Raw genomic sequence first — 20343 nt, 5'->3', positions numbered from 1 at the left:
TTTGCTGTTGATTCCAGCCCGTGTGAGGATGCAGGACCTGACTGCTGTGCATTCAGGCTCTGCTCCTCTAAGGCACAGAGCAACTGCTTTTGTAATGTAAATGCCAGGCACAAAGTGTCTCTTTGATAATGTGCAGTCAGAAGACAGAAAAAGCATTCACTGAGACAGTAAAACTAATTCATAAAGCCCAAAGACAATAAGGAAGCATTATGGATTTTTTTTTTAAGAAAAAAGTATCTTAGATCAATGTAATTGTCACAGCGTAAGCTATTCATAGCCAATGCATCGAGGGAAAATGACTGCAATTTTACTTAAATCGAGAGAAATTTTTATAGGCAAAAAAAAAATTAGGTTAATCGGATATAGTTCTGTTTGGTTACCAAATTCCTGCTTACCTTCTGAGAGCTCAGGCACCTGGCTGGGTACTTTGATTTAGATCCCTGATTCCTTAGCAGCGAAAGGGGAAGACTCTGAAGTTGTAAAAGAACACAGAGCTCCAATGGTTAAAAGCCATATGGCACCTTCCCCCTTCTTTTTAAAGGGAGTGTCGCTCCATCACATACCAGAGTTTAGCTCAAGGTCAACTTATATTAATGCATTAAACTTAGCTGTGGAGGAGGCACAAGGCTGGAGGGAAAAAAAAAAGGATAAAAGAAGTTCTGAAATTGTTCTCCCAACATATTCAGCCAAGCCACAGAACATTGCCCTGATAAGGCAGATATTGGACAGTTGCCATAATTCCTCCTGCAAGATCGGCCCCTCTAGTACCCATTCCCGTACCTTTTAAAGTATAGCGTGTAACATTTTGCTTGAAAATTGCTTCTACCTCTATTGCTTTGTTATAGCTGTTTTGCAGTTTCCGTACAGAGGCACTTCTGTGTCACAAGAAATTACTAATCTGAGGCTTGAGAAGGGGCAGCGTAGCCTTCCATTATCTCACCGGAGAGCCCTGTACAGGATTATTTTCAAATTTTCTGCTGCCATTACAATGTGCTGTTTGAGTGGGCAAGGCGGTGAGGGAGGGGATGTTATTGAAACTTGGTTACCAGGGCAGATAAGATAAAGTTCATCACTGTCTTGGCATCCACATTTGCGGCCAGGGGTGGACATTTGATGAAAGGAGCCCATTTGGTCCAGGATAGCGTCACGATATAAGGCTGGACATTTTCCGTCTGTGTATACTGTAGAGTTTCTGTCTTTTCCCATTGATGCTCATTTGAAAAGGCGGCTTGATTGTTTAAATAGATAAATTCCCTTCCAAGGAATTGTAAACTCGTAAATACCAGATAACTGCCAGCACTGTGGGAGGGTCTCCCATGCCAACCCCAATAAATAAAAGTAGAATTGCACTAAGGAAAAATTTCTTTAGAGAGGTGCCATTTTCTTTCTGTCATCTTCTGTTCCTGTGGCTAGTAAAAATGACAGTTCAGACCAAGCTTTAAGATGAGCTATTTTTAGGTGGTTTATTTTTTTGGTCAGATATTCTTGACTACGGCTATCCGTGGCATATACGCTGGGGATCGTTTCGTGCTTTGATAAAGCTATAAGGCAACCACTCTCTACTGGGTCATCACCGGAAGTCATTCTGCCTAGCTAGAAACACATGAAGGGTGGAAAACGGAGCGGGAGTCCAACTGCTGATTAGGGAAATGACGATGGTCATCTTGAGAGGTTTCGCTCATTGAGGGGGGTTCCATCCTTCAAAGTGACCAATGTCCCCACTGAGCCCAGCATCTCATCTCCTTTCCAGGGAAACTAGACTGGTGCCTGTGTACCAGTTGAACGCTGGAAGGGAGGGTCCGATTTGCCCAGACATAATCACTACTTTATGGCTTTCACTCATTCCTGAGGTGTTAATGCAGATCAAATGGGAAGCACTCCAGACAGAACCCTTGTAGCCACCGCACTGCCTAGCCCTCCCTTTGCAATCGTTAATTCTTATTGTAGGATCTAGAGGTAATTTCATTTGCTCTCTTAATGCTTCACAGGTCTCCCAGTGGCACTTGCAATCTCCTGTCTCAAATTCCCATCTTGATCAATTGTTTGCAAATAATTAAGCTTTTAAGAGATAATGTCACAGGGCTAATGTACACAGCAAAAGCCGGGTCTCCCTCCCTGTCTGTTGGACGGTGGTCAAATTTACTTGGGTATCCCAAAGTGATTAAGCTGATTGGTAGAGCAGGCCGGTTACCGTACAAGAACCCCACTGATCTTTCTTCAAGCAGTGTCCTTGTCATTTACGTGCAATAGAGCATAGGTGATCGGGGAGATGGCCAAAAGAAAAGGAAGCCTTTAGTTGCAGGGGTTTGGAATGAGCTTCCGGTTTTCTCCTGAAAATGGCGCCTTTCGGGGATCGCTCTTTACACTTTGCAGCATGGCTTCTGCCCTCCAGTCTGTGGGTGAGCACAGCAGGACGGTGCATGATGGTGTGGAAGCCTTGCCTGCTAAGTACATGGGGGTGGTTGGGTTTTGGTTTGTTTTGGTTTTGATTTTGGTCAGTCCCTTTTTCTATGTCTACAAAATCATAACTCATACTATCTACAAACAGCCTAGGTAGTCAAGATTCATAGGCTTTGAGATGTCCAAACTACTGGGTTTATGTTTAGAAGCCTACTTTCCTGTGAATTTTCGGCTGAATGGGTATCAGCTACATGGAGTCATCGTTTTCATTTAGGTTATGGCAATTACAGTTTTTTTTAAAAAAAAAAAAAAAGGAATTGAGAGCTTGTAGGACACCACGTCCAAGGCCAAGGACCATGAAATGGAAGAAAAACATGGCTCCTTTACCACAGACAAAGAATTTGCTCATATCCCAGTATGTACGAGGTCCTGGATGCCATTCCCCAGAATATTCAATTTATACACACACATATATGTATATACAGTATATCCATCCTACTCCGTGCCATACCATATCCCTTATTAATAATGCCCAAGTCATTGTGACATTTAATTTTATCCAGGCTCATTCATATCTACATAAAAAATATATCCCAAAGAGCTGAAAATTGCTTAATGGAGACAGAGTGCTGGTCTCTATAGCTTGGGGCTGCCTAGCAATTATACTTCATGGAATTAGACACAGTTTGTTCCAATTACTTAAAATCAGAGCACATGAGAAGTGACAGAGGGGAAGAAAAAAACCCTAGCCCTTTCTCAGCTTTGTGATATTTAAATTATGAAATCAGAAACTACACGATGCGAAGAAACCGGTGGAATTTGCTGTGGAATTCTGGGGGCCGCACTGCCTCTCTTTGGAGCTGTAGTGACTCAGGTCATTCTAACGATCCAAGGAGAATTTTTCTGACACCATTTGCACAAATAAGATGTGAATTGCATTTGTCTTATAAGAATGTATGTAAAGCTCGCTCACAAACAAGCATGCAAAGATACTCCTGAAAAAAACACAAGACAAGGAAATTGCTGTGACAACTCTCAATTTTCAAAGTAGCTAAATATGAATGGCAAAAATACTAATTTTCCCATCCAGTTCTGGTCATAGCATTAGGACAGTCAATAAGGCAAGGCAGGAAGTGGTGTGACTCAGTTCTACTGAAGCGTGAGAACAGACGTATTTATCAATTCTCCTGAAAAATAATCGACAGAAACTTTTGTAGGGACTGTGAAACTAAGTAAATAATGTTGCAGAAAATGTTACAGACCAGAGTATACCTGTGTGCATGTTTATAACTTTGTATTCAAATAGCATCAACAACTCAGTGGTAAGAATGAGGACTTAGGGCCAATTAGATGGCAAAGGTTCCTGCAATACCAGTTCAATCTCTGGCCCTCACTTGATAGAAGAGAACCAATTCTTCAAGTTGCTCTCTGACCTCTACAAGTGTGTTGCGACATGCAACTACACACCACACCTCCTACATCACAATCACACACACACACACACACACACACACACACACACACACAAATGAAGTCAAGAATGTATCCCAACATAATAGTTTTATCTGGGAGTTTCACATCGTATACCTCAGTCACACTCACTTTCCAGTCCTTTCTCTGTCCTCCCCCCCCCCAAACTTCTGATCTCCTCCCCGCCAAAAAAGGAAGAAAGAAAAAGTTCAGGTTGTGTTGTCCTTATACTCCCTGGAACATGATCCATCTCCCAGTGGCCTGCCTCCTAAGGAAAGCTGAGTCCTTTTTTCACCTGTATCCCACCCAGGAGCCATCATTTGTAGAGAGTACCCTTCAGCCTCCTTATCGCCATTTTAAAGAGTTCTCTTTGATGGCTTCCTTTTTAGTCTGTTACTTTGGTGGGGGGAGGGGGGTGTTGTGGAGGGTAGGAGTTGTCACAGAAGCCGTCTATGTATCTCCTTGGTAAGAATTGTTTTTAAGAAGGAAAATTGCACATTTCAGAATGTAGTTTGTAATTCTTATTGGGCACTAGTGGTTAGAGCTGCTAGTTGAGAGGCTTTTAACTTCGATGGATGTGAGAACTCAGAGTGACAAAATTGAGGGTTATAAAAGTTGTTCGTGTTCAAAGTCTTATAATTAGTAAGTACAGTATCATTTATAAGCTCTAATAGAGTCATTTGTATTATATACAGTTTTTCAACTAGTATAGACATAGAACTACTATATATAAAACATTACAATTCAGTGTTCTGCTTGTAAGAAGAGAGATCCATCTGATGAGAATTGTGTGGCCTGCTTTTATACAATAGGAATTATGTGTTAAGCTCACTGGGTGGTGTTTAGTTCTGTGCCTGTGCCTGTTTTTTCTTGAGTGTGGCCCTAGCTCATTATAGCTTAATACATGAGGCAATGCCACTTTTAGGACTGAGGCAAAGGAAATATTGATATGGGTGCCTACACTTTCTCTGAGCTCTGAAAGACACTTTATTATCCATTTTGGTGTTGAATCTGATTAGATAGTGTCTGTGCGAGGTACCTCAGTTATGGTTAGTCTCTTTGTTCAAATTAATTTCCCATTGCATACTCATCTAGACTTTTAGGATGATGATCAGTGAAGCAAAGAATTTTGAACTGGCACGTGACTCAGAAGACACTCCAACAAGAAAAGACAGAAAAAGAAAATGTCTTGCTGTCAGGGAATAAGGAAAAGGCTGATTTGAGATAAAATGTGTATGCATGGTGTGGTGTGGTATGGTGTTAGCATGTGTGTGTGCCTCTTTCTGTGTGTGTATGTGCCCATGTGTGCCTCTGTATGCATTTGTGGGCATGTTTGTGTTTTCTGTGTCTCTGTATACATGTGTGTGTATCTGTATGCATCTCTGTATGTATATGTTTCTGTGTATGTATGTCTGTGTGTGTCTTTGTATGCATGTGTGTCTCTCTGTATGCATATGTGTGTATATGTTTCTGTATGCATTCTGTGTCTATTTGTCTGTGTCTATGTATCTCTCTGTATGCATGTGTGTCTCTCTGTATGCATATGTGTGTATATGTTTCTTTATGCATGTCTGTGTCTATTTGTCTGTGTCTATGTCTCTCTGTATGCATGTTTGTGTGTGTGTGTGTCTGTATGCATGTGTGTGTCTGTATGAATGTGTTTGTACCTGACCTTGAGTTGACCCTTGACAGTGACACTGAGAAGTGTAGTGAGTGTGTTATAAGAGCAGAAATGAGAGCGGTGTTGCTGGGTGAGAACAAAGTGCCAGGTGAGATGTCAGTGACTCTGAAAGGGCGTGGCCTGGTGGCTGGCTTTGCAGGTTATATAAGCCCTATGGAGGTTTGTGAAGACTCAGGCTCTGGGGGAGGAGGAACTATAGCTATTGGGTGTCCCTTCCCCTGGCTGTTCTCCTCACCTGCAAAACAAGAGGGATGGTTGTACCCATTCATGTCACTCAGAGGGACCTAATGGGGATTAATTACCATCCTGTCTGAAATAGACCTCGAGCTCTTTAGAGAAAGGCACTCTATTCCATGAAAGCAAAGCCTCATTCGAATTGTGTATTTATTGATTAAGTGGCAATCAAAGACAATGCTTATGGGAAAAATTACTACATCCCTGCTCTCCACGAGTATATCCGACGTGTGTAGGACATACTTAAAGTTACATATAAAAGCACTGATGTGATCATTAGCAATTTCTTAAGCATCTGACTAGACACTATTAATGAGATTAAAAGCTATGTTAATTATCATCCAATAGACCAGAGTTTAGTTTTCATGGCACACATAGGCAGGCTGAGTCTTGAGGGTACCCTTTCTCATTCATAATGGAACTAAGAGTAGAAGACTGTCCGTCAGGACAACACTATCTGGGAAGAATTTATAGGGATGCAACCTTTCAAGGCAGCTAGCATCTCCATGGGTGGAAACCACAACTGCTTTTTACAAATGTATGTTGCAACTTAAATGTGCTTGATTGCCAAACAGAAACTGTCTCTACAAACAAAATTTTCTATAAAATTCCAGATTCATTTCATTATTTAATTATGCAATCAATACTTTTTATATTCTCTTCCTTATGAGGAACTGAGCTGGGCTTGTTCTTAGTACGTGAAATATGACGATCTTTGATTTTTTTTTCTTGGCCTTTATGCAGAATTCTAGCATACGTTGATCTTGAGGTGTGGAAACAATCCATATTCATTGCTTTTCTCATCACTGTGAACAAACAAAACAAACAAAAAAAGAAAAAAGAAAAGAAAAACAACAAAACAAGCCTGGCGAAAGCAGCATGGGGGGAAGGGTTTGTTTTGGCTCACATTTTGAAGGGATACAGTCTGCCATAGATAGAGAGGAAGGTGCAGAGGGGAAGGCACAGCCGTGGGAGCCAAGAAGCAGAGGCAGCCCAATGCTGACAGTAAGCAACTTTCTCTTTTCCCCATTTCTTCAGTGTGGGTCCCTAACCCCCAGGGTGGTGTTACGCACGTTCAGGATGGGATTTTTCCCTCAGGTGATCCTCTTGGAGATGCCTCACCCGTGCAGAGGTGTGTCCCACAAATGATCCCCAAGCTTGTCAAATGACAGAGAAGGTGACACCAGTTTTGGTTAAACTTTCGGGTGTTTTGCTCCACTCTTGTTCTATTCCACCTGAATACCGGAGACCTTAGCTGAGAGTAGATTAAATCACACACACACACACACACACACACACACACACACACACACACACACACACACCCCTGATAAAACACAGTGAAGATCACAGTAAACTTTCCAGCTTTGCAACAAATAAACTCGTTAAAGAGTAAACTCAGTATCACAGTTCTGCGGAGTATCCTGAACAGACGTTTCTACACTTCACTAATCTCTGTAATTGGCTTGTCTTTAGCTGCCATTAATTAGATGATGTAGTATTCCATTAATCAGAGCAACACACCTCAGCATCTTTCCCTTTAATTATAGACTTCGCTAGATGCTTCAGCTATTGACAAAATGGTACAAACGTTGCCTGCTCCACACATACCTTTTTGATCTCTTTCAGCACCCTTACCCTTCTGAAGAGCAGAAAAAGCAGTTGGCACAAGATACGGGACTCACCATCCTTCAAGTGAACAATTGGTGAGTAATTTGGCTTGAGTTTACACACATTCTGTTTCCCCCTCTGGCAACCTACAGTTAATGTCTAGCATAAAGAAGCCACACCCAGTTACTGCTGCTTTCCCTAGTGGCTTGCTGATCCAAGATAAAATCAAACTGGACTGCTATGGAGAGATATTTTCTAACATGGAAAATAGAACGTGTTGCCTTCTACCGCCTTTATGGCTCAACAGGTTTTATGCACAGGATGAGTGCGTATTGGGTAAATACTCACTCCGACTCACCTTCTTTGGCTTTTCTCTTCAGGATGATTGATAGAGTTGGTATCATACTATTTTCTACGAAAGAAGAAAGTGTACTATCACCAGATCATAGTTGTAAATTCACTGAAAAACTAATTCAATTAGCTTTCGTTAGCATTCTGTGTTCAAAGATGGCATCCACTGTTCTCTTACCATTCAAATATGGAAAGGAAAAAAAGAGTATTTGGCTTTTTTTTTTCCTCTGAAGGTCTTCAAAATCTGATGTTGCTGAAGGTTGTTGCATGGTATTTCAAAGTAAAGTATAAATTCCTGCTCTGAGATAAAGCTGAGGTTATGTACTGCGGCCTAAGCTACAACATTCTGACTACATGTCCAGCAACATGGCACTGAGGCTTTGAGAGAGTGTGATTCATTTCCCTCTGTGACTCAGCTAAAGCCATGTTAACGATAATCACCCAGGCCTACTGTCGTATTTGATGGGTATTGAAATCCAATCTCCCCTAAAAGTGAGGCTATCTAATTAATCGTCTTACTATTTTCAGATCAGTGTTTTTGATGGAGAAGTCTTACATTCTTTGAAGTACAATCCAGAAAAGCCTCAAAATCTGGTTGGAGAAAGGAGAAAACTGAGAATGGCAGTTTGTAGACACAAGTATTTCTTTCTGTTCAATAGGTGTCAAAGATTAATATTACAGAATCTCTGATTACATAGCCTAATCCATTTTGGCGAATAAATTTGTACTTGATGTCCATTGTACGTACATTAACAGACCCTTCACTGTTAGAGAGCCTCTAGCCTTTGGGGGATATTTCAGATATATTAAACCCCATTACAGAAAATGTAATTTCTGTCAATATAATCCCATGTGTTCTTCAACTTAGTATTTTAGAGATAACAAGCTACTTATGGTATATTTGCCTTCGGAGGATTAATTTACAAGTACGCTATCTGCAAGACACAGACGGACTCACATGAGCTTTGCTTGTTAGGGTTATCAATTTCTATGACCTAACCACAGCCTTCAGAGATCAATTTTTGCAGACCTCTTAGTGGATAGGAACCACCAAAGTCATATTGTATCTAAATGTGTTGAGTTCTGTTGCTTCTGAGGTTTTGCTGTCTGTTTATTATTTTTTTTTAATCTGCTACTGTTTTTGAAATCTTCAAGACTTGTTAACTCTGCATTTTTGAAGTTGATCTTTCAGAGCAATCTGAATGATTCCCTAAGAAAGAGATGGCTTTATATGGGCGCGTACAATTGTGGTTTTAGACTTAAAGTGATGGCGAAGTCCTTTTAAGTCCTAATGTGAAATGTGGCATCTCCTTGGGAAACGTTCGTTGGTGAAGGTAAAAGAGTGGCATGGTGAGCTTAAATTAAGGAGCGCTAAGGAGCTGGCTGGCTGTTGTACGCACCCTTCGTCCTCAATGTTGCTAGCAGACTTTATTTTTAGAGAGTTAACAGAATAAATGCAGCACACTCTGCTGTGTACAGACCACTGGCGGGATATTGCTTGCGAATAATGCAGGGGCAAAGAGGCCTTCTCGTGATATCAGCCAATCCATATCCCCGCACAAGGTCTACCGGAGACCTTCCTGTCTTTGTCGGTGGTCGACCACAGTATGACTTGTTCACTTTTGCGTTAGAGGGGAGAAAAAGAAGACGAGGAATTAGGACGCTAGAAATCAATTTTCAGAGTGTGTGAGGACCTCAGGCTGAGGGTCTGATCGGCAGATGGGTAACTTCAAAATCACCATTACTTTTTCGAAAGGTCCCTTTTGGTGGTGATGCTTCTTCCTTGCATGGTTTTGATTTATCGACTCCCCTGGCCCTTGTTAACAATTTTCCCGGAGAGAATGCTTCTAAAGCAACCTAAAACATTTGAGATGGGTTTCTTTTCTCGAAATGTGATGAATATGGTGTTGATGTGTTTGATTCAAGTATAAGAACGTTTTGCAAACTTAGCTGAACATGGTGGCGCACGTCTTTAATCCCAGCCCTCAGGAGACAGGGGCAGGCAGATCTCTGAGTTCCAGGCCAGCCTGGTCTATAGAATGAGTTCCGGGAAAGCCAGGGTTATCTTGAGAAACTCTCTAGAAAAACCAAACCAAACCAAACCAAACCAAACCAAACCAGTCACCAAATAATAAGTTGGGAATAGATACATATGTTTTTAGGCTTTAGGTAGGAAAGAGCACACAAATAACGAAGATGCCTTTTAAAAACTGAAGATGTCACAGAATCTTAAACAATGGTCTGTTTGAAGACTAAGAGGCAGGGAAAAGTAGAGCCGATTTATTTATTTATTTATTTATTTATTTATTTATTTATTTATTTATTTATTTACTTATTTTTGAGAGCCTGCAAATAAGTACTTTCATCCCGTGGAATGAGGTTATTTTCTTCTCCTTCTCCTAACTTTAAAAATGATCACGAATGTCTTAAAACCTCCTCTTCATTTCATTCAGTTACAACTTAAAAAAAAATATCTTCTTGGATTTCTTAAAACTTGTTAACACACATGTAAATTTTTGTATACGCTATGAGTCACTGTGGAAGATGTTTCATAAAGTGCTGAAGGGCAGGTTGGGTGTAGATCAGTCATAATTATTGGCAAGAACATAATGCATTGACATGCACGATATGTTAAGTGAGAACTATAAACTCCTGTCTAGTTGCTAGCTTGTCATAGGAACCTTAACAGATGTAGCTTCGGTGAGGCACCAGCGAGAAACAGAGACAAGAACTTTGGGCACCTTCCTTCACAGTGACACTAAAGCCATTTTGTACCTTCGTGTTGACATAAAGGATATACTGTGCATGTTAGGTGACTAAGACAGAGCTAGATGGGGAAATGGGGAAGTGAAAGAGCTTCACTGTAAAACAATAAGACAGATTGCATGAAGACAAGACAGATAAAAATGTAGTTACAAATATCCATCTCTACCCTACTGGTAAGAATCAAAACAGAGAGAAGGGAGTTCACCAAGGCTGGCACTGAGCCTGGAATGGAATGGGGTATTTATCACACGAGAGGTTGGAGACCAGATCTATGCCAACATCTGTTGTGGACAACCCACATAAAGCACTGTAAATATGTAATTTGATTTACAGAAGATACTGCATGGCTTTTCCAGGTGAACGTCTATGAGTGATTACTTCAGTGTTGGGAGAGGTTTAGACTCAAGTGTGGTCAGTTGTGAGGTGGAACCTGGGCCAGATGCTTATATCTCCCTTCTCTCTGCTTATTCAGTCTCAAGTATAAGCCTCACTGAGAAACGGTGAAATTAACACTTTGGAACCTTCTGCCTTTGTTTTTTTTTAAATTTTTTCTCCTCATTGTTGTGGCAAATACTTCTGAGAACGATATTAGTATGTTGAGCGGTTTTTCATTTGAGGCAGAAATATTGGAGGTTTTGGCAGTAGATGGCTTTTCAGGCCTTTACATATGTAAGTATGTAGGCAGAGCTTTAAAAACTCATTTTTAGTATTCAGTTCTTTTATCAGATGCATTTTTGTTTATTGTTTGAGAATTTCCTAAGTGTGTACAATGTGTTTTTTATCTATCCCCCAACTCCCTTCTCTTCTAGGCAGATATCTAAAGAAAGCATAAACATACATGAACAGACACATACATGGACACGCACATGCATGTGCAAACTCAAAACCAATTTTTTGGGTTTTTGTTTTTAGTATTCCAAGTTTTATATGTTGAAAGTATGAGTGTAGAATGTTCCAATAAAAATTCTTACATTTTTAAGGCCAGTGTTGCAGGGAAGGGGCTTCCCTGTCAGGAAAACTGACGTCTGATGCTATACAGTACTAGCTGGCAATCTCAGAGACACCCGTGTCTGCAGAGTACTAGCCCAGAGTGCACGGAGTGAACTTTCTAGCTTCTTGGCTGGCAGCTGGACGTGCTCAGGTTTTCCCAGAAAGCCCTCATGTTAAACACTTACCCTTTGTGCTGCGCGAAGGTCACATGTTTCTACACGAAAACTCTATAGTACATATGAAATATTATAGGTATATAGAAGAAATGTTCAGAGAAGGAAAACCCTTTTCTATCAATCAGGAGTATAAAATTCCAGGCAGCACCCCAACCTTTGATAAGCCATCAGAACCCGTCCTTGATAGATTGTAGATTGAGAATCCATACTGGATCTTCCCAAGTCGCTTACCTACTGCCCTTAAAACTGCTGAGCATTCAGGCATCACTTCCTAGTTCTTACCCATGGGGGGAGGCTAGACTCTTACGCTACAGGCAGGTAAAATTGTAAGCTTTATTTTTAGAAAATCTGATCTTTACTATAATAGCTTCGACAGCTAAAGGTCAAGTTTATTTCTGAGTTGTAGTAGCGATGCAGCAAATACTTTTGTAAGTAATCAAAGATTCTATAAATATAGGGACCTGTTTAGACGTAAATGTTAAAACATTCACAAATTATCCTTTCAGCTTCTGTGATCTAAAAATCAATAGAGGTCAGTGGGTTCCGCAGAACTGTTCTGCTTTTCTTCTGATGTAATTTAATAACACATTTTACAGATGTTGTTTAAACATTAGGCACAGATTGTTTTGTCAATAAAGCTAAGCAGAGGCATGACACAAAGACAGGGGGAAAAAAACAGACGTTAAAAAAAAAAAAGAGGAAGAAAATGCAAAAGAAAGCAAAACAAAAAAAAAAAAAAAGCCACAGCAGCGTTCGGTGCAAGAGGCCCTGGGTCATTCGTTTGCTACTCGAGTGCAAAATGAAAGTTCAACTGTGCAGTGATTTTTTTCCCTGGCTGGAAGTCACCTAGGGATGAAGCAACTCCACATGCACACACACAGTCATTTTATGACACAGCTGCTTCTGCTTTCCCTGTGGAGAATCGCAGAGTAACCTACATTTAAAGTAGACTTCCTAATTGATCAGTGAAGTAACAGGTGCAGCGGGGGGGGGGGGTGGGGGGGAGGAGAAAGAGAGAGAGAGAGAGAGAGAGAGAGAGAGAGAGAGAGAGACTGACTCCCAAGACCGTCTGAGAATGTGTTGTTCTTTAAGACTCAGATAATTGCTGTGCTCTTACCCCGAGTGTCAATTCTCATAATGTTACCTTTACAGATACTTACTGTGATTGAGGTTATAGCAATCAGTAATACTCTGCAGATAAAATACTGTCTGGTTTGCTCACAAGAAAATACTGAAATCAGTCAAAAAAATGTTTAGCTTGCATATTGCCGGAGACAGAGCTGGTGAGATGCCAGACAGTCCGGCCATTATTAGGAAGGGAGGCTAAGCAAATAGCTCTGAGGGCAGAGAGCTGTGAATGTAGAAACCTCCAGGTACTGTCATGTTGGAGAGTTCTAGGAGTTCAACCGAGACACTACTTTTCTCTGCAGATTTAGAAAACAAACAAACACAGCAAGGAAACAAACAAACAAAAAAAAACAACAAAAATAGCGTTCTGTAAACAATTCTTTAGAAAAAGACTCTTGCTCTGACAGTATAATAGAGTTTGCTGAAGTCTCACATCATTGGTTTTGTCAGAATCCCTGGTCCCCTCCCCCAAAATCATATGCTTAATACTGTTGAATATGGACACTTTAAGAAGGACTAGGCATTGTTTTGACTCCTCCCATCGGGAAGTCCAAACACAGCTTCCTTTTGCTGTTTTGTCTTTCTGCTCTACCACTGAGCTAAACCCCCAACCCTGCCCCCTCTCCCCAAACACCACTTCTTAAAACTGCAGCTTCTCCTACTAGGCAGTGTCCGAATTTTCAGGCTAAGACTCTATAACCCCTCCTGACGCTCAGACTTCCACCTGAGGAAGCATTTTGACACACCTACAGGGTGACCAAGTGAGACTCAGATACTTGTGGAGAGACCTCCTTAAGCCAGGTTTGCTGTTTTCGTTCTGTGTCAGTGCGAGCCTCTAGTCAGAGAAATAGCTACTCAGAGCAAGTGCCACACACTGACTTGGGCGTGTTTGAGCAGAGAACATCAGGAGCTCGTCATGGGAAGTGGGTTCCACCGAGGATGCTGGCTCAGGTAGAAGACCCTGACTCAGCAGATGGCAAAAGAGTCAAGTGAGAATATGACGCTTACACAGGGCAAGTCAAGGAGAAAGAGGAGGGGATATCCAAGAAGTGATATTGAATTAAATGTTTAATCATGCTCCTCCTTGCTGACCAATGAGATGTATGTCCTTACTTAGGCCATTTTCTCACAGATACCAGCTTCCTGTACTTAAAGTAGACACGTAGGACCGGTTAGTCAGAACTCTGGCCCCTGGCAGCTCTGTATTCCAGGCTGTGTAAAGTGCATTGGGAAGCAAGGTGAGGCTGATCCAATCACAGCCTAGCTGTAGGAGTGTCGGGGAAAGCACGGTGAAAGAGACGAATAGGAAAATTAATGAAAAAGTCCCTACTTTCTCTCATCTTAAAGAAGCAAGTCAAACACTGTAAAATAAAAACTGGATGAAATTAAACATTATTGCCAGACATGAAAAACATGTGTGCTGTCATTCCGAGGATCCGTAATAAAGATAAATCAGTTGTTTTTAGCAGCGTGCTATGCGCCTGTGAAGGGCATGACAGATAATAGGTTCGGAATTTCTGAAGTTATCGTACAGCAAAATTTGTTTTTTTCCTCAGGCATTCAATCTTTTTCTCTAGCAATTTTGTACATGACAAACTTTTTAGTGGGCGCATTAATAAATCTCTAAGTAATGGGTTGTCAGGTGTCAGTTAGAGATTAAAAGACTGTTTAAGCATTACCCGTTTGGTTCTTCGAATGAGTTTTGTAGGTCAGGAGAAAGAACTTTCTGAATCGTGGTTGTGTGTGTGTGTGTCTGCTGCCCCTCCCCCGTTCATTTGGCTCCACGCCAGGTGTATGTGAAAGAAACCATATTCCATTACATAAATGCTGCATATCGCAGCAGATTTGAAACTCATATTGTGTGAGCCAAGGGGACAAATGTCTAGGCTGTCTTCTGTAAATGTACTCAAATCTGTAAATGTTATTCCTGATCTTCTCAAAGGAACTTTGCCAGGGAAGGAAACAGACTCCGCTCTGAGGGGCTGCGAAGCGAGTCGGTCGTTCCCCAGCAAGTCAGGATGAGGTCCGTTCTTGTCAAATCTGCCTTGAGAGTGTTTACAGATAGTTTGCCTTCCTGGCATTTTCTGCTTGCACCGACCTGATCTCCACCTATTTTGTGTCAACAGTTGCTGAGCCTGGCGTTGGGTGATTAAGCATTGAACACCAAGCCCTGGGCTGGCTGAGACCCCTCTTTCCCCGCACTTACATCACTGTCTTGCTCCAAGGCTGTGCCTACAGAAAACAAATGGCACATTTGAGTGGTTAAAATATTGAAAAAACGGGCACAAACGTCGTCTCTTTGTTGTGATTTTCTCAAGAGTCAAAGGGGAGCAAGGGGCTCACTCAGAGGAAGGAGGATGTTGAAGGGTGAAATGCCCAGGATCTGATCTGTGCTAATTTTATGCGTGGATGCCCTGGCTCTTAGGGTTATGCCAGCTATGTTAAAAGTACATTTTTTTTTATGACAGAAAGCACAGCATTCGAAAAGTAAAAACCTGTGGAATGAATGTCTGTAATTTTAACGAATCTAGGGTTCACCATTCAATGGCACCACGGCCATTAAAAGTGTTTCTCTCCGTATTATTTACATTGTTACAGAGTTTTCAGGTTGGCATACTGGTTTGGGAAGTAATTAAGTCTGTCATGTTAGCAACACCTCAACACTAGCACATAAACAACAAAACCACTCCAAGTGTTTGGTATCCCCGAAGGCACTCCTTGTTCTTTACCCTCTTAACTAACCAGCGCCTTGCAAGATTAGCCCCTATCTTCGAAGAAGGGAAAAACCATTTCCTTCCTCAAACGCATTAAGTCTTGCAGACTCATAGCGATTATCCATCTTGGGTCCTAAATGTAACTTGGCTCAAAAAAATAAATTTCCTGTCATTGGAGAGATCTGGCTTAATGCTGATAAAGTCATTTTTAAAAAAAAATCAAAAAGAACAATATATTGCCTATGGATGAAGTTAAACCACCCTGATTAAATAGCATATATCGAAGCTTTTAGTACTCTTACTCTAGGGTACTGAATTTTTTTTTAAAAGCAGTATTTTTGTGGGCCGCTGTCTGACTGAAGGGTTTTGTTGGTCTATAATACAAAACCATCTGCTGTGGCTGACTTTGTCTGATCCCTTCTTTGGGTCAGAGTTCATATATGCTTGGAAGTGGTTGAGGTTAGAAGATGTCGAAAAAGCTAACGGGACGAACTGTACTGTACAGTGAGATCTCAGCCACCTTGACTGGTAACCTGGCAGGATTGTCCACAGAAATGGAAGTAAACTTGCTTGTGACTAGAATTGTCATCCTCAGAGCTTGAAGGGCTGAGGACCAAAAGAGACATGTGAGAACCATTTTGAGTGAATGTAGTGTTGCTGTTGTTATTGTGGGTGTCGGTGTCGTCGTCGTCGTCGTCGTCGTCCTCCTCCTCCTCCTCCTCCTCCTCCCCCTTCTCTTCCTCTTCCTCCTCCTCCCCTTCTTCTTCTTCTCCTTCTCCTCCTCCTCCTCCTTCTTCTAGCATTTTAGAATTAAAATTTTTTCAGTCATGCTCTTTTCTTTTTCTTTGAAAGTACAAACATGACTTTTGAAGTATTACACAAGGGATGAGGGATTAGAATTCTAGAAACCCCATGTGACAGAGTACAGCTTCTGGGTGGCAATTTCTGCATCATTTGACAAAATGGGGCTCTGTGTATGAGCTTGTGTTGCTAGCTGCCAATTAAGAGGCAGGGACAAGAAGGTTCCTGGTCCAGGGCTTCCAGGGCTTCTTCAGGTCTCTTGCCAAGAGTTTGTTTTTAGTAGCTTTACTATCTAAGACGTGCACATCATGACATTCCCCCATTTAACCTGCATGACCCAGTGCTGCGTCCACAGAACTCTGAAACCCTCCCCACCATCAGTTTTAAGATATTTTGCCACTTTAAGAGAAACTAGGTGCCCTTTTAGCTACTACCTCTCCTCTCATTTCCCATTTTCTGCTTAGCATCTCCAGGAAGTCACCGCTGTACTTCTGTCTCTGCATTTACCTGTTCTGGGCATTTCACACACACACATGCACATACAAACTGCTCTTATGGTATGTGTTCGTATGTTAGTGGTTTCTTCTATGTAATGTTTTCTTCGGGGTCATCTGCACTCTAGCACATATCGTCTGCACCTCATTCCTTGTCCTGGCTGAGCAGTGAGCCACTGTGTGAATAGGAACACATTCAGTATTCCTGGGTCAGTTGGCGAGCATTTGGGTCGCTTCTAGCTTATGCTGCTAGGAATTTTTGTGCTATCATGTATTTTTGAGACTTATCACAGCGTTAAAACCAGGAACTCCTGTATTTAGTTTTACAACCTGCAAAGCACGTTTCTTCACATTTAGCCACTAGATCACTATGCCAGCACACCTAAACGCTGCTCTCACCTCAGAGTCAGTCAGTGGCGTGATCCCACTCAACTCTCAGGCTCTTCTGACTAGGCACGGTTTTGAGTCTCCTTGCCAGTGATGCAGTGCTTTGAACGAGATACTGTGTGGAAAATTCTTTTTTAAGGACAGCAGACACTAGCTTGGTAGAGTGTTTACCTAGCATGCAGGAAGTCCTGGGTTCAGTCTCTAGTGCCGTTATCATACTAAACCTGGTAGAGAACACATTCCGTCCCAGCAGCACTTGGAAGGTGGTAGGGAGAGGTACTAGGTCAGTCTCAGCTAACAGTTTGAAGCCTACTAGCCTAGGATTCGTAGGACTCTTCAGAAGAAGGAAAGAGGAGGGGGGCAGGGAAGAAGGAAGGAAAGGAGAGAGATAGGGGAGGGAGGGAGAGAGGGGAGAAAAGGAGGGAGAGAGGAACAGGGGGAAGATGTTGTAATACCTGCATTTAATTCCAGCACTCAGTAAGTAGAGGCAAGCAGACAGATCTTTGTGAGGTCTAGTCTACATAGATCTGGGCCAGTTAGAGCAGCATAGTAGGACCCTGTCTCAAAACCAACCAACCAACCAACCAAACAAACAAACAAACACAAAAGACAAAAGAAATCACTGGCATCCAGCAACCCTACAGTAAACTCACATTCCCAAAGCCTCACTGACAGGGCTTTGTCAGCCATTTGTCAAGTTCTAAGAGGAGGCCATCTTGTCTCCTTCATTTGGACCATGGATTTCATGGGGGTTGGGTGTTTACAGCTCAGTGTGCATCTCTAGAGTTTACATGGTGCACATTGTGACATTACACATTGATGGATTGAAACAGAGGCTCCACTATTTGAAAGGACAGACAGAAACCCCCATTCGTAGGTTCTGTAGCTTATTTGTGTGTTTGTTTATTTGTTTATTTATTTATTTTTGTTTTTAGAGATAGGGTTTCTGGTCTCTCTATAGACCAGGCTCAACTCAAAGTCAAAAAGACCAGCCTGCCTCTGCCTCCTGAGTGCTGGGATTAAAGGCCTGTGCCACTACAGGGTTCTGTAGCTAAATTTTGTGACCAGGCAGAACTGAGTGACAAGGTAAATTTTGAAATATTTTCCCCAGTATGAGTGAAGATTCCCAGGCCAGAAATTTATGGTAACTGAAGGTATAGGAAGCTGGAACAACTGAAGAAAGGGTTCTGGAAAAAGCAAAGAGTTCAGAGGCACTCCAGGAGGAGACTAAGATTCAGTAATGTCTTCTGTAGGTGGAAGGAGTCAAAATTCTAACACAATAATAGGTTGTCAGTGTGTTCAAGGCAGTGGTCCTCAACCTTCCCAATGCTGCAACCCTTTGATGCATTTCCTCATGTTGTGGTGACCTCCCCCAACCATAAAATAATTTCCATTCCTACTTCCTAACTGTAATTTTGCTACTTTGTGAATTGTAAACATTTGACGTGCAGGATGTCATACGCAACCCTAGTGAAAGGGTTATTCGACCCCAAAGGGGTCGAAACCCCTAAGTTGAGTGCCTTTGATTTAAGGCACCATTCTTTGAAGAAACAATGTATACCTAATCACTAAAATGGCCACCTATCTGAATTGCCTGGGTGTCGCCAGGGTTCATGCCTATTGCTTAGTGTCTATTCACTGTCCACTGCGCCCTACTCTATTGGATAAACTGATCGCTCCTCTTTATGATGGAGATTTGCAGGAGACCAGGGTTTGCCTTGAACGCATACGTTTACTTAGTAATATGTTAGAGACGTTCAGTTATATACAACTCTATTGACTTTTCATGAATAAGAAAATTAGTATTTAATTAAAAACGAAAGGCTCAGCTCGGAAATAAAGAGCGACCTCTGTTCTGTCTACTTTTATAGCTTCCGAAGCTTCTCCTTACATGTGATGGTCAGATCACTTCTATGTTGTGTCAATAACCATCTAGACTGACTGAAACTTAAGCAAACTACTATTTTCCCTTACAGACTCAAATTTTCACATTTAGGTAGATATCTTATATTATCTTATATGTGTCAGTGTGTTACCATAGTCATGAGGACTACACCATTCTGTAACTTGTTTTGTTTGTTTGTTTGTTTGTTTGTTTTTTGAGTCATGGTTTCTCCGTGGAGCCCTGGCTGTCTAGGCGGGACTCAAACTCATAGAGATCTACCTGCATCTGCTTCCTAAGTGCTGGGATTAAAGGCACATGCCACCACCTGGTTCCTGGAGCTATATTTTGGAAATTCAATTCAACTCAATTAAAAAGAATTCAACGGATACTTAAATTTGTGTGCGCGCGCATGTACACACACTTGGGTGGAAACTGGAGATGAACATCTGGTGTCTTTCTCTAATGCTTTTCATTTTATATTTTTGAAACAGGCTCTCTCACTGAAACTGTTGCTGTCTGATTCACCTTAGTCTGGCTAGCCAGTGAGCCCCACGGGTCTTTCAGCCTCTTCCTTTCCAGCCATAGGTTTACAGATGCAAACGGCTGTGCCCGGCTGTTTTGTTTTGTTTTGCATGGGTTTTGGAGATCAAATCCAGGTCTTCATGCTTGTGTGGCAAGCACTGTGTTGACTGAACCACCTCTCCACTCCTCTAAGTTCTTTCTAACCACTCAGTCTTCCTTCCCTGAGCCTATGGAGAAGTCCTCATGGTTTATTCTACCAAATGTAGCGCCCAGGTTTCAGTGATCCAGAAGGCAACAAGGAGCAGCCAAGGCTAAGGGTTCAAGTTAGAACAAAAGACTTAGGAAGGCCACCAAGGCGATTGCAAACCAAACGTTAACGTGAACTTTGTTTACAAGGGGGGTTTTCTGAGATGTGCACCCATCCAGCAAAAAGTTAGCTCGCCCCTGTTTCAGTTCTAAGTTCAAAACATCGCCCAGACTCTGTCATTACTTTGCACTGTCGTTGCTGTCATCGATTTAAGGATGGCCCCTCCACCAGTTGCTCTCAAGGAAACCTGCCTATAATTAACTTCTCTGCTCAAGTTAGACAGCATCGGTTCTTCCTGTATTTCCTGCCTCTGGCTTCTTACACTCTGACTGATGGAATTCCTGTGATTTGAGCCATCTGACATTATGATTCTTGAGTGGGAGTGCAAGAGAGTTTGCCTCCCCCTTTCCATGTCTGTCCAACTCT

General features: G+C 41.8%; 1 protein-coding gene across 8 annotated transcripts in view; it reads left to right on the top strand.

Annotated features, from left to right (window-relative positions):
- Positions 1-20343, top strand: part of Meis1 (Meis homeobox 1) — a 142698-nt gene that overhangs the window by 110724 nt on the left and 11631 nt on the right. For all 8 annotated transcript variants that reach the window (XR_005493013.2, XM_063273629.1, XM_006251529.5 and 5 more), the window contains one exon: positions 7415-7491. Coding sequence is in view for 7 of the 8 variants with exons in the window: in XM_063273629.1 (XP_063129699.1) it covers positions 7415-7491 (77 nt within the window). In the remaining variant the exon portion in view is untranslated. The remainder of the gene's footprint in view (positions 1-7414; positions 7492-20343) is intronic.

This window comes from Rattus norvegicus, chromosome 14 (genome assembly GCF_036323735.1).
Source record: "Rattus norvegicus strain BN/NHsdMcwi chromosome 14, GRCr8, whole genome shotgun sequence".
NCBI lineage: Eukaryota > Metazoa > Chordata > Mammalia > Rodentia > Muridae > Rattus > Rattus norvegicus.
This window is presented reverse-complemented; position numbering and strand designations above follow the sequence as displayed.